The following is a 13,839-nucleotide window of genomic DNA, read 5'->3' on the forward strand; positions in this document are numbered from 1 at the left end:
TATAGCTATAGTCTATGCTGTTTCGCATATTCGCAAAGCACAATTCCTGCCGCCGTCTGCACATTCAAACTCCGGGTGATACCGATCTGCGGTATTTCAATCAGCACATCACACTCGCTGAGGATAAGCGCCGGAATGCCCTCCTTCTCGCTGCCCATGACGAGGATACACTTCTCCGGTAGAGCACACTCGACAGAACCCAGCATGACGCTGCGATCAGTCTGTTCGATTCCGCAGACCACGAAGCCTTCCTTCTGCTTCTTCTCGACGAGGAAGCCTTGCAGTTGGTTTGGCGGAAGCGAGTGGAGAGGCAGGTGTAAGTGCGAGGAGACGCTGACGCCGGAAAACTCCCGATTCGATGTGACTTGTGTATGGGACATGAACAGACCTCCTGCGCCGAAAATTTCGCTAACGCGAGAGAGTCCACCCAAATTGTATGGGTTATCAATGAGCGAGGCGATCACGAGAAGATTTGAGTGGCGCTTGCGTGAACTTTCAAGGTAGGCGGCTCCTTTCGTCTGCAGGATAGTCGAATTGGAGACGCTACCCAGAGCTTGAGTGATATTCTCAATGTTCTGCAGGACTTTATCGGATTCAGTGAGTCCTTTTGATACACTTGTCGATGTGGTCGTGTCCACTATCGCGTCGCCGAGGGGCATGCAAGATGCGGCCTTAGCTTCAACTGGAAGCTGCGCATCGGAGGCGTAAAGGCTGACGAAGCACTCGTGATTGGTCTGTCTCTTTTCAACGTTATCGAGCTCGTACCATGTTCCTTCAACTAAATGGGTGAGATTATGGTCCGCGACCGGATCTAGCTTGTCAATTCGACGGTCGAGAGGTGGGTCTCCAAATCTCTGCAGACTGCGCACAAAGTCGTCTAAAGCCTTGAAAGTCGTGTCATCACGGACCGCGTCCCACTTCCTGACAATCGCCAGGTCACGCAAGACTGGTATTTGCCATTGAGCTTCGTGGCGGATCACCACTTTGGACGATGCTGAAAGTGTGACGAAGATTGCCATCAGGTCCAACCCGAAGTTTTCTGTCGAGTTGGGTGCTTTGGCGACTGAGACGCCAATCTTCATCAGGGAAGCCAGGAATTTGGGATTGGCGTGATGGTCTTGCACTCGTAGCTCAGACAGCAGAACATGTCTCAGATCTTCGTGGTGGAGATGGATCCTGGCTATCATCCATTCCACCAGATATCGATAAGTCGGTAGCGGCTCTATGGAGAGAATGTAGTGGAGATCCTTCAGCACACGCTCCGCGTCAGCAGCACTAACTGCGGGAATGTATTGCTCCAAGCAAAGCAGCAAAACTTGCAATTGTAGTACAGTCTTCCATTGGCTAACAGTCGGTGGGGGAGTTTTTTGTCTCAGCCATCGTTGCAGCAAGCGCTGTGAGATTTTCTCAGAGGCACCGATCTCGATCTTTTCGATACGGCTGACCAGGTCGAGGAAGGCTGCGAATCCATGACTCTCACGTTTGCCGCAGTAAAACTCGTGATCGAAGACCTTGGTCTCTACACTGATGTTTGAAATCAGTCTGGCGGTGCAGTCCTCAAGCAATGCATCGACGGTCGGAGCCGGCGGCTGTTCTGCAAGATGGACGGTGAATTCCTCAATGTTGAGAAATGTAGGTTCTATCGCCATGTGGACGAGGTTCAACCTGATCTGTTGTAGGAGTGGGTAAAGCAGGTACGCCTTGCTGTCAGATTGCTTGAGAAGGTTTCTAATCATGGTTTGCAAGTGTTCTTGCGACTCAGACAAGATATCATCGTGTTGCATGATGCTTGGAAGATTATGATGTAGCAGCACACCGGGAATGGCTGTGAGAAGATGGCTGGGAAACTCGAGATACTCCAGGTCACTCCATATATCCTCGAGCTGCGTAACAAGCTCTGTAGAGTTTAAAGACTTGTCTTCGTTTGCCAGGCGTTCAACAATGCGTGAGCACTTCTTGATGGTTTCGGCTTCGTTCAGATCTCTTCGAGATCGTTCTGGAGATAATGAAGATATCGAACCATGAAGCTGTGCCGATCGATTGCTCTCAAGGCTCAGCGCCTTCGAGATCGTCTTCTCCCACATTACAGCAGCGTCTACGATCACCTGGCTTGCTCCTTCTCCCTGCTGATGACTGCAGTAGTCGTAGCACATTTTCCATAACCTCGCGAGAATGAAATCCCGAGCGGCTTCGGGCAATAGACCTGTCCAAACCACCATCTTATTGGCTTTTTCCAAATGCGAAGCATCAAGTTTTGGAGGTTGATCAGAATCGAGAGCTCGTCCAAGTCCTTCGAAGATGTACACCATGGCGTACGCAAAATTGTTGTTGGCTTTCCTGAGAACGTTGTCAAGCATTGCATCTACGATATCACCGCGCTGAAGTTCTTGACGGCGGAGCAATTGCGTTAGATATCCTGCCAACGTTTCACCATGCCTGCAGACCAAAACTTCATTATTGTTGTAGCGAAGAGATGATGTGAACAGGTACCCCTGCATTGCCCACGGGAGTAATGTTTCCTGCAGAAAAGAAATGAACTCGTGGTGGTCATCTACCCTGAGCTGAGACCTGAGAATCCAGTTTCCAATGAACTTCCGGTTCGAGTCCTGGATTTTATGATCGAGAGCACACGCTAGTAGCGTATAGAACCAAACGGGCTTGATGAGTGATTGAGACGAGGTGAGGAAGTCCAGATCTGGTTCACATTGCTGGACCTGGTTGAGATACCTCCCGAGGACGATGGTTTCGAAAATCGTACAGAATCTGCTGTATTGCTGGCGAATCTTGGAACTATCTGAAGGCCAATTAGCGTGAGGTTCGATCGTGCGGCTGACATGGGCAAACGATTGCTCAGTCTAACCATCTTTCAATTTATATTGTGATTTGGAAGGCATCCCAACCATGTACGCACCTATACCTTGATGGTCTTCCGCCACGATATATGATGTCAAATTAGGTGTTCCAGCCGCTACATCAACTGAGGCTCTCAAAATCTGCAGTGTGCTTTTCCGTCGTTCCGAGTCGCCATGTCGCAGTCCCTGTACCAGGAGCTGCCAGTATCTTGGGTCTTTTAATATCGATACATCAATCGCTGTTGAGGGCGAAGCTAGCCGAAGCCAAAGAGTGGATCCGATGAATTGATACTGTTTGTCGCTCGCATCCAGGAGCTCCTGTATCCTTAACCAGATGCTGTGCTGCTCAGAAGAAGCCAGTGTTCCGCTTTCGCTTATGATCCGGGACAATATTCTTTGAGCTTCTAACGCGAGTTTGATGTCGAGTGCGCCCACCAGGATCAGACAGGATCTGAACAGAATAAGGCCACTGGCGCCCCCAGTGGAGGAGCTCAAGTTCGCGCCAACGGAGGCCAAATGTAACGCAACCTCGGCGAAAGTGGTTTTGGCATGCTCATCTGGGTCCGCTGGGCTGCCTCTTACGTCCTGTTCTCCAGTAGCATTTGATGCCGCCATTGGCACAGCACTCCATTTCCTGTCGTGCTGGACCAATGCAGCAGCACGCTCTATTTTAGAGATTGAGTCACACACAACCTGCTCCCGCAGATCTGGGTATGCCTCGCAAAGCAAGGAAACAGTCTGAGCTTGTCCATTTGTGATTCGGGTGCTTAAATTATCAACAAGCGTTTGCATTGCAGTCGACTCCGGCTGCATCTGAAGGAGCGAAGCTAGTATACCGACATCATTGAAAGTACTCGATGCCGTAAGCTGCGCAGCCACATTAACGATTGCTGCTTTTCTCTCGGAGAGAGGAATATATTTCAGGAGCAGCCCAGTGGCGTCGTTCTCTGCCAGTGAAGCCATTCTAGTAACCCTTCTAGCTGCAGGCCGCAGAGGCAATGGCGGTCGCGCTCTGAACCCGGTTCTAAGGGATGAAATCATCTGCCGTCTGCATCGCTGCTGTAGAGAGTCGTTGCTGTCATCGTTGTGATCGGTTCACACGACAAGCGAAATAAATTTGATGGCTATCTAATAACGAGGTGAATCGCTGGTGCTTTTTAGGGTTAAACTGCTGGGAACAACCCAAACCCTGGTATTCAACTGCCTGTCCATGCCGTGGACCAACATCTTATCTTCTCCTTATGCTTCCTGTTTGTTTGGAGCAAATGTGTTGTTTTGATGACCGTGTCATTGTCGGAAATGTTTCCTCACTGTCGGAAAGTTTTCCGCTGCACCCTCATGTCAGCTGCAGATCTACGGATATGCGTTTGTCACATAGTTGGTGGAGGGTGGTGCTGTGCCACTCAGCGCTGACGAGGGTCGTTATGGTCAGCGTATGGACATGGGCATAAATATGGCGAGCGTCCTGACAGCTCGGAGGAAGCGATACATCACCCCAACATTGAGATCCCAAAGCGATCCAAATCATGTCAAATAAGCTCCGAGTCGCAATTTCTGGGGGAGGCGTCGCTGGTGCGTCGATGATCCACGCTCTCCTGAACTACTCACACATCGATGCCCATATATTCGAGTCTGCGCCATCCTTTCGTGAGGCGGGCATTGCATTTGGCCTCGCAAGAAATGCTACGAGGGCACTTGGACTTATCGGCCCTTCCGCAACGGAATGTCTTGCCAGTGCCGGAGGTGTACCGATGCTGGGAGTCCACTTTGTCCTCGGCCAAGGACCTAACGCAGGAGACCAAGTTTATGAGGCAGACGTTGAGCAAAGAGGACATGCAACTACTACATTAGTCCAGCGAGCACAATTTCTCCGAGAGCTTTTGAAGACTATTCCGGAGGAACGCTTGCATGCCTAGAAGAAGTTACAATCCGTTGAGCGGAGGGCTGATGGCTCCCTCCTGATTCAATTTTCGGACGGTACCAGTCATGAATGCGATATCCTCATCGGTGCCGATGGTATAGGTTCAAGCGTGCGGAAAGAGATCCTCGAAGCCGAGGATTCTGCTTGCATACCTCACAATTCTGGCGCTTGGGTCATCATGAAATTGTTCCCTTCCGAACGCGCCCAAGCAGTGCTCGGCGATGCTCCTATCAGCATCTTGAATGCGCGAGAGTACGGCTGGCTTGCCCAGAACACATTCATCTTGCACAACATCCTCAGCGACGGGGACCTGGTCCAATATGCGGTTTGTGGATATGATGAAGACGCTGTTGGGTCAGATCGGCGCCAGAGGCTTGTGACGAGAGATCAACTCAGAGAGATGTACAATGGCAAAGGCTGGTTGCCACATCTCGAGCGCGGCGTCGAAGAGGTAAGCGTATTGCAAAAAGCCTCCAAGTTCTATCACATCCAAAACTAATATTGACCGTATTGTAGCTACTGTGCAATGAAGAGCGACACGATGCTTGGTATTTGGCGGAGCACCCTCCCGCACGCACCTACATCAGCGGGCCTATCTGTGTTGTAGGCGATGCAGCCCACGCCACGACCGCATTCCAAGGATCAGGAGGTGGTATGTGCATCGAAGACAGCATGATCTTGTCCTCATTGTTGGGTCGTGCTTCTTCTCCTGCGGAAGCACTGGTAGCTCTTGAAGTCTACGACCAGGTTCGACGGCCGCGAACCCAAGAGATTGTCAAATCGAGTTGGGATACTGGCAAGATTTTCATGGCGCTGGACCAGGACACAAATTTGGACGCCGAGAAGCTCAAGGCGAAGCTGCGGCCTCGGTGGGATTTCATCGTGGACTTTGACATCGAAAAGAGTAGAGAAGAAGCCTTGAAGTTGTTTGACACTAAGGTCAAAACTGCTCTTGGCAAGTAGATACATATCATGCATAGTCTTTGAAATCTGGATCAGTCGCAGGGTACTCCCAAATGGGTCAAGACACCGACGAGCGCAAGCCGTCCTAGGATTTGATGAATTCCTGCATGTCGCGAGTGTAAATTGAAAGTTAGATGCTGCTCGGAACCGCAAACTCCATGATGAGGGAACGCATTGACATAATTTCGGGTACGGAGGGCCGCGACGATCCGCGACAGATACGCAGACCAGGAAAATCCCGACGATCTTGGAAAGGAAAGATCGACGTGTCGATGAAACATTTTTTCGCAGCGGTTCAGGATGTCCTTGTATTACGAGGCAGCCGAAGTTCTAACGAGCGTGAAGGGAAATAATGGATCCCTCAAGTCTGTCGTGTTTGGGAAGAAGACGTGGAAGAGCGATGCAAAGACCCTTTTCGCTCTGGCTGCAGAAGCCGCAAAATGGAGCAGCGTTCTGTCGGAAGTCGTCGAAAATAGCGGAATTATGAAGTTGGAGAAAAATGTTAGTACTTTCATACAACCACAACCATGGCAGAAGACACGAGTCTCTGATACTACAATACACAGCTTTCGCCAACTCTCACACTGCTACTTGTTCACGATCTTCTACTCGCAAAGAGAGGCATTGCATTGCCCGGAAAGCATGGACTTTACGTTGCAGTCACCCGCCACAAGGCACGACTCACAGCCGAGTTGACCAAAGCTAGAATTCGGCGGAGACTGACCTCTCTAGAAGCGCTGCGCGCTCACGTCAATGCCGGCAGTGCCGATGCTCAAGGGCACGAGGCCGGGAATGCTCCAGCTCCGCGACATCCTCGTTGGATCCGGATCAATACTCTTCGAACTACACTCGAGCATGAGCTGGCCACCACGTTCGTCAACTATGAGCGAGTGTCGCAGTTGAAGGATGTCGCGACGGCCAAAGCTACCCAGAGCGTTATATATGTTGACGATCACGTCGCTAACCTGGTGGCGATCGTTGGAGTCGAAGAGCCTACCAAGTTCAAGGCGTACAAGGAAGGCAAGCTCATATTTCAAGAAAAAGCATCCTGCTTCCCGGCCGCGCTGCTCAATCCGACGGTAGACGACGTCCATATAATTGATGCGTGCGCAGCCCCCGGAAACAAGACGACACATCTTGCTGCATTGCTGCAAGCTGCTCTGGCCTCTTCGGGTGAGAGCGACGCATCGAGTTGTCATGTCACAGCCTGCGAGAAGGACAATTTGCGCTCCCAAATACTCGTCAAGATGGTCAAGCTGGCCGAGGCCGATAGCACTGTCACTGTCAAGAAGAAGCAAGACTTCCTCCGACTCGACCCTTTCTCGAAGGAGTTTTCAAATGTCACCGCTTTGCTGTTGGATCCAAGTTGTTCAGGAAGTGGTATCGTTGGTCGAGATGAAGGCACATTAAATATCTGTCTACCGTCACTTGACAATGGCAATACTCAAGATGACAATAAACGTGGCAAGAAGCGGAAACGCGGTGCCGCAAAAGAGAAGCCCGGTCCTCCAGCGGCCGACGTCAAAGTCAAAGATGGGGAAGAAGACCAAGACGATGACGCTTCCGACGCATTAGTGGAAGAGACGGCTATCGAAGAAACCGACGAAGCAAAGCTCAAGGCTAGACTGGAGTCTCTCTCCGCTTTCCAACTCCGACTTTTGACGCATGCTATGGCGTTTCCCACCGCCAGGAAAATCACCTACTCGACTTGTTCCATTCACAATGATGAGAACGAAAATATAGTCGTGAAAGCATTGTCCTCTGAAGTTGCACGAGAGCAAGGATGGAAGGTCATGAAGCGATCGATTCAGGTGGACGGTATGCGCAAATGGCACAAGCGTGGCTCTATCGAGGCAGTCAAAACCGTTGCTGCCGGTCTGGGTGAGGAGTCAATTTCTTCGCTGGACTATGAGGAAATAGCGGAGGCGTGTATCAGGTGTGACAAACGTGGTGATGATGGAACCATGGGATTCTTCGTCGCCGGATTTATCCGAGATAGTTCAACCACAGCTGCAGCGCCGGAAACAAAGGCCCCTGCAACACGAACGAAACCTGCGAAGAAGAAAACGAAGACAACGAAGACGACAATTGACACCCACAAGGATGAGGAGTGGAACGGCTTTGGAGACGAGGATTGAAGTTGATTAGCTTTTGCCGCTCATGCTAGCCATAGAACGACCAGAGCCAAACTTATTTGTTCTCAGCAGCGACCGTCTCGGCAGTCTCCGGTAACCGATTCTGAGCATCAGTCGAGCCCGCTTCCTTCTTGCCGACCTGTGCGTCATCTCTTTCCAAGGCACGCTGACCCGCGAAAACAGGGTCGCGTTCGTTGATCCCTGTCTGGCTCGCCGACGCACCGGTTCCCTCAAGCGAGTGACCATCGTTCTTGCGGTGTTTGTGACCATCGTGTCGGATCTCGACGCTCGATTGGCCTTGGACGGGTTTTCCTAGGCCAATGTGGACATCGGCTGAGGTCGCCCCGACGAGAGTATCTGATGCCTTAGTCTCACTGCCGACTGACTCGGTCTGGTCGAGATTGTTAGAGCCTGGGGCAGTGTCGACGCCAGCGTTGGGCCGGAATGTTCTATCGGCTGGAGCTGTGCCGGCTGGGAGAGTCTGGGCGTGGAATTCGGGCTTGCTGTCGTTGCCGACGAGACGGCCGGTTTGGTGCTGTATCCTTGTCAGCTCGAACAGATCTTCAAGTTCCGACGTCGCAGTCACTCACGCCTTCAGTGGTGGCAGGTCCTTCACGAGGAACGCGTGCGCTGAACTCTCCGCTACCACCTCCAGGGGCAGCGTTGGCAAGCGCTTCAGTGTTGAGGTTTGACATTGTTGCACGATTTGCGATGATGTATGGGATCGCTGTGAATGAGTTTTGGGGATTGCAGTAGTAAAGAGGTTGAGAGATTGTATGGAGCACAAATCAATATCTGAGTGAATTTCTTTATTTATTATTCCCCCTTCCTCGATTCCGTCATAGCTAGACATACCTACATAGCTACCACATTATCGCGGCATCCATCGCAATGAATCGCGTGTGATGCTGTGATGCGCAAGTGAAAGAAAATTATGGCCCACGATAGTAATTTGGACGTCACTGCAGCGTCATGGACCTGACTTACTCCGATATTTCACCATTCGCCCATTTGGGTGTTACATCTGCGCGAAATCTATCACAATTCTTCTCATTGCATAGTGATGACCGCTCCGGTGGATCCCCAACAACCATTGCTGTGTTGCAATGGCAGATCTCCGCGTCCAGCAGGAAGTGGTGATCAGGGATGATGGCTGGTCAGGGTCACCTGGAATGCTTCAGCGATTGCTCTCGTAATATTATCTCCTAAGTATTCATTTAATGAGTTGCCGCAACATTTCTGGAGCTCATCCAGCTAACAATGATGCGTCCGCGAGCAGAATTTATATGTGTATCGCGGCTGGTACGTGGAGGTTCTCGTCTACGCTCGTGATGCCCTGATTAATCTCCGACGCAGCGGATCTCCATCTCGCTGTCATGGCGAAAGATCGCACAATTATTAACCGAAAATGTGCATTGGGACCGCAAAAGACCCACTAATTCTCATACAGTCACTGCAGCAAGCCAGGTGCAAAACCGTTGGCCATGCTGAGCTTTGTTGTGGTACTGCTATATACGTAATGTAGAGAAGACATGTCGGTCATGGAATAGTTATGCCTTGCCGAATGATGTCGTCCGTTTTAGGCGAGCTCTTCCGAGATTCGCGAAACTTTGACGCGAATTTGATTAAATGCCCTAAATTTGCAATGGAGACCCAGGCCTGCGAGTGAGGATTTCTTGTTCTACGTATCGATAAGACCTCAAGGCATCGCGCGCATCGCCATCAGATGTTGAACCTGTCAGAGGCGTCCAAGACACCACGTCAGCTCTGGCATTCCGAATCAAGACGGCCGCCACACTGGCGACCTCAATTCCACGCTCTATTCCACTCCTCACGAGATCCACGATTACTTCTGCGCGCTGGATTCGCGCTCGCATAACCACGATTGATTCAACGCCTCTCCACTTCTTCACTACACGTTGCACAAGGAAGTGGCTCCACGACACTTCGTCCCGGAGATCTAAAAAGCCAGCAATCTGGAAACCTAACGAGATAGACCAGAAGTCTAAAAATACACTGCAGAGGCTACAATCCCTTCTTCAGTCCGAGCCGGAAACGCCAAGGACTGAAACATTATCGCAGAGTTCATCTACGGCTAGATGGAACAAGCAGAGTGAACTTGCGGAATTGAATGATATTCTATCGGACGAGGAGGAACAAGATCACCTAGTGACAGAACAATTTGTGGATCATGCTCTGCCACTAATAACCCACATACAGCCCAGGACCATCAAAGTACCCGAATCACCGGTTGTTCGTTGGAAAAGGCGAGGGGGCGCTTATTTTGAACGATATCATAAGACTGTTGAAAGGAGCGAGTCGATCTGTGATCCAAGTACAATTGCCTTCCTCAAAGACCACGTGAAGAAACTTCAGATTCCTGCAAGGATTGCGAAGGCCCCCGAACTTCCATTTGCCGGGATAATGCATTCTTTCGTGCAAGTCATCACGACGCCCACGGCGGATACACCAGGCACGACGCTCCTCTTGCACTTTGCGAAAAAGCGCTACATAATTGGCAGCTTAGCTGAGGGCACGCAACGCGCGGCAGTGCAATTTGGGGCCAGACTGCTCAAGGTCCAGGACTTTTTCGTCACTGGACGCACAGAATGGAGGAATGTTGGGGGTACGATTGGCATGATTCTCACATTGGCTGATTCCCTCGCCTCTAGCCAACATAGCGCACTAGAGGAGACCATGAAGAAGTTGCGGGCGAAAGCGAAACGTGAAGGCTACGCGGATGATGTTGGCAAGATGCGGCGGCTCGAGGGGGAAGTGAAGAAGAAACATTCTGGCAGAATCAACTTCTTTGGACCTCCGAACATGAACTACATGCTTGCCACCACCCGCCGTTTCGTGTTTCGAAGAGGCATGCCGGTGGATATTCACGAAATACGCAGTCCACAAACCTCGGGCTCGGTGGAAGACCGGAACGACGAATGGGCGCCTACCTGGATGGATGAGAATATCAAGGTCTGGGCCATGGCCAATCTACCCTCAAATGCATCCACCCGAAGAGCCAATTCTTCTGTCAGCCCTCGCAAGCGAAGCCTCGAGGAAGCCTTTGCTGCCGAGACAACACCGAATGTCGATAAGGAAATGGGGAATCTCAATGACATTGTTGAGGACATGACTGCTGAAGATCGCAACTATCTAACAGTAAAGGCCGTTGTTGGGGAAATGTTTGACTCCGCCTGGCGTCTAGACACTTTGCATGAGACACTCTTGTCTGCAGTCAAGTTGCCCGCTACTATTTTCGTACGGGATGCTACGACTCATAAAATCGTGCGATATTCTGGACCACTTCCTGATGGGAAAACTACGCTTCCAGACCCTGACCTTAAAGTCCTAGTGCGCCGACCCTGGCCTGGTGCCCTTGTCGAAAGCTTACCTCCTGCAACGCCTGCCAAAGAATCTGTCAGCTATATTATTCGCTGCCAATTCCAACGAGGAAAGTTTAATGCCAAGCGAGCCAAGGAGTTGGGTTTGCAGTCAGGCCCAAATTTCCGTAAGCTGACCCAGGGCGAGAGTGTTGTGAACGACGCAGGAGAAACGATCACTCCAGAGATGGTACTTTCTGCTGGTAAGGAGGGCGGAGGCGTTGCAGTCATCGACATTCCTCATGTGGACTACATCGAGGGTACGCTTGGCCGACCTGAGTGGCACGAGCCTAAGGTTATGGCTGGAGTGGGTGGGATGTTCTGGATGTGTGGCCCAGACGTTGCTAAGCATCCTCGAATCCATACGTTCATGCAGCAGTTCAAGCATCTGGAGCATAGTGTGGCATCGCCCGATTATTGTCCTAACAACATTGCTCTGGAGGGCACCGCTTCATCAACTGTGATGCTAAGGAAGCTCGATCCTGATCGGTACAGCATTCCGGTCCATGATGGTACAACACCTGACGGAACTTTGCTTCGAGGCGCAACTGAAAATGCTGTGATCACCGCCCAAAATCATCCTCTGCCCGAGGGAGTGCATATCGCTGCCCGAGGTCACACTCTTGACCTTGAACCAAGTATCAAATATGATTCTAGCAATGCTGCGCCCGCCTTCGTCGTTGCCGATGCAGAAGCTGAGGTCCCGGATGACGCAATAGCAGAGGCAGACAAGGCTCGGGCAGCCATCGCCTCTGTCGATGAGAAAATGGAAGCATGGATCAACAGTCTCCCTCCTGGTAGCAAGGACGTTGAGATCATCACTCTGGGTACTGGTTCTGCGCTGCCGTCCAAATATCGAAATGTCTCCGCGACTTTGGTGCTGGTACCAAACTGGGGAAACATCCTATTCGACTGCGGCGAGAACACACTAGGGCAAATGAAGCGTGTCTTCACCGAGACCGAATTGAAGCAAGTGCTGCGCGATTTGAAGATTCTCAGCATCAGCCACATGCACGCGGATCATCACCTTGGCACGGCGGCCGTAATCAAGGCTTGGTATCAAGAAGTACACGGCGGACAGCCTGGGCCAACACAAGCACCCACCGAGACCACCTCTAAGATCGACATCGATAAGCTCTTCCGCGACGATCGACGCTTGGCCGTCGTTTCCGAGACTGCCATGCAGGCATGGCTCTACGAATACAGCTGTATCGAAGATTACGGCTATTCTCGAATCGCGCCTATAGTGTTGACTCCTACGAGAAAGTATTTTGACGGCGACGGTCCAGGAACCAGACCGCCCCTTCACTGGTTCACTCTTTCGTCGGCTCTTGATAGCTTGAGCGAAAAGGCTCGCGTGGCCCGATTATCCGCGACTCGAGTTCCACTCTCCCTTCTCAATCTCACTAATCTGGAGGCCGCACAGGTCGTGCATTGCCATGGCGCCCGCGCGGTCAGCATCACCTTGCCTTCTGGTTTCAAAATTAGCTTCTCGGGCGATTGTCGACCTTCGCGGGACTTTGCGAGAATCGGTCGGGGCAGCACCGTCTGCATCCACGAGGCGACCTTCGACGATGAGTTGAAGGGCGACGCCCTGGCCAAGAAACACAGCACTACCTCGGAGGCGCTGCACATTGCGGAGAGTATGAACGCTCGCGCTTGCGTTTTGACGCACTTCAGTCAGCGATACCAGAAGGTTCCCATTCTAGAAAGGGGCGAGGGCGAGGAACTGGATCCGAATACTGCGTCGACCGCTCCCCCCGCTGTGGATGGGGATGACGTGGATATGTCCCGCCCCGCCGATGCTATTGACGATGCGCCGGATGCAGAAGCGCTTTATGAGGGCGCCCCCGAAGAGGACATGACCTATGCCGATCAGAAGGGCTCTGCGGGAGCAGATAGCGTCGGCCAGCAGTACGACCTTGAAGATGCGAAGAAGCCCAAACTAGCCCGTGAAGGCTCGAACCCGGGCGAACCGGTCAAGCTGCGTCTGAAATCGGACATGAAAGTCTGCGTCGCGTTCGATTACATGCGCGTCAAAGTCGGCGACATCGGGCACATGGAGAAATTTACGCCGGCACTGGTCAAGCTGTTTGAGGCCGCGGAGGCAGAGGACTCGGTGTTACTGTTCGAAGCGGATGAGGCGGATGAGACGGGCATCGACGGTACAGGGAATCAACAACAAGACAAGAAACAGGATCGAAAGAAGAAAGGCGGACGGAGGAATAACTAGATGAATTCCCAGCAAGCAATGAGCGTGTTCTTCAATCCCGTAAATGAGTTTGTGCGCCGAGACTCCATTCCTGTATTCAATGAAATATCGGTGTCAGTGTGGAGCATCAAGCTACACGTGATGTCATACACGGGCATATATGCGTTTTGATAATGTGATTTTTTGGAGACGCCGCAATTACATATGCAAGCCCATAGGGCTGATGCAGGCAATCGTGGCAGGGACTTTCTTCTTGTTGGAATTCCCTAAAAACCTGATATCATACGAGGAATAGCCAGTGAAGATCGGCCACGCCGAGCCGTCAGGTCACTGTAAGAAAACACCGACACCATCCCGTCCATGCTGCGCAAAGAAT

At 51.5% G+C, this 13,839-nt stretch overlaps 5 protein-coding genes across 5 annotated transcripts; 3 read left to right on the forward strand and 2 right to left on the reverse strand.

Moving 5' to 3' along the window:
- Window positions 1–5: 5 nt before the first annotated feature.
- On the reverse strand, window positions 6–3,815 carry K489DRAFT_373097 (uncharacterized protein; the record flags this gene model as incomplete). The annotated part of the gene is made up of 2 exons (XM_033603394.1): window positions 6–2,794; window positions 2,912–3,815. The coding sequence occupies 2 exons, from the start codon at window positions 3,813–3,815 to the stop codon at window positions 6–8; spliced, it is 3,693 nt and encodes a 1,230-aa protein (XP_033456906.1).
- A 563-nt stretch (window positions 3,816–4,378) lies between these two features.
- K489DRAFT_396235 (salicylate hydroxylase) lies at window positions 4,379–5,781 on the forward strand (the record flags this gene model as incomplete). The annotated part of the gene is made up of 3 exons (XM_033606873.1): window positions 4,379–4,702; window positions 4,769–5,224; window positions 5,290–5,781. The coding sequence occupies 3 exons, from the start codon at window positions 4,379–4,381 to the stop codon at window positions 5,734–5,736; spliced, it is 1,227 nt and encodes a 408-aa protein (XP_033456907.1). The 3' UTR covers window positions 5,737–5,781.
- Window positions 5,782–6,036: 255 nt separating this feature from the next.
- On the forward strand, window positions 6,037–7,874 carry K489DRAFT_325291 (S-adenosyl-L-methionine-dependent methyltransferase; the record flags this gene model as incomplete). Its single annotated transcript, XM_033601822.1, has 2 exons — window positions 6,037–6,237; window positions 6,303–7,874. The coding sequence occupies 2 exons, from the start codon at window positions 6,037–6,039 to the stop codon at window positions 7,872–7,874; spliced, it is 1,773 nt and encodes a 590-aa protein (XP_033456908.1).
- A 52-nt stretch (window positions 7,875–7,926) lies between these two features.
- On the reverse strand, window positions 7,927–8,566 carry K489DRAFT_412561 (uncharacterized protein; the record flags this gene model as incomplete). The annotated part of the gene is made up of 2 exons (XM_033607940.1): window positions 7,927–8,406; window positions 8,462–8,566. The coding sequence occupies 2 exons, from the start codon at window positions 8,564–8,566 to the stop codon at window positions 7,927–7,929; spliced, it is 585 nt and encodes a 194-aa protein (XP_033456909.1).
- A 565-nt stretch (window positions 8,567–9,131) lies between these two features.
- Window positions 9,132–13,828, forward strand: K489DRAFT_403900 (uncharacterized protein; the record flags this gene model as incomplete). The annotated part of the gene is made up of 4 exons (XM_033607101.1): window positions 9,132–9,173; window positions 9,228–9,338; window positions 9,397–9,536; window positions 9,614–13,828. 4 exons carry the CDS (start codon window positions 9,132–9,134, stop codon window positions 13,482–13,484), a joined length of 4,164 nt encoding a protein of 1,387 aa, XP_033456910.1. The 3' UTR covers window positions 13,485–13,828.
- Window positions 13,829–13,839: the final 11 nt, after the last annotated feature.

This window comes from Dissoconium aciculare, assembly GCF_010015565.1.
Source record: "Dissoconium aciculare CBS 342.82 unplaced genomic scaffold K489scaffold_12, whole genome shotgun sequence".
Classification (NCBI taxonomy): Eukaryota; Fungi; Ascomycota; class Dothideomycetes; order Mycosphaerellales; family Dissoconiaceae; genus Dissoconium; species Dissoconium aciculare.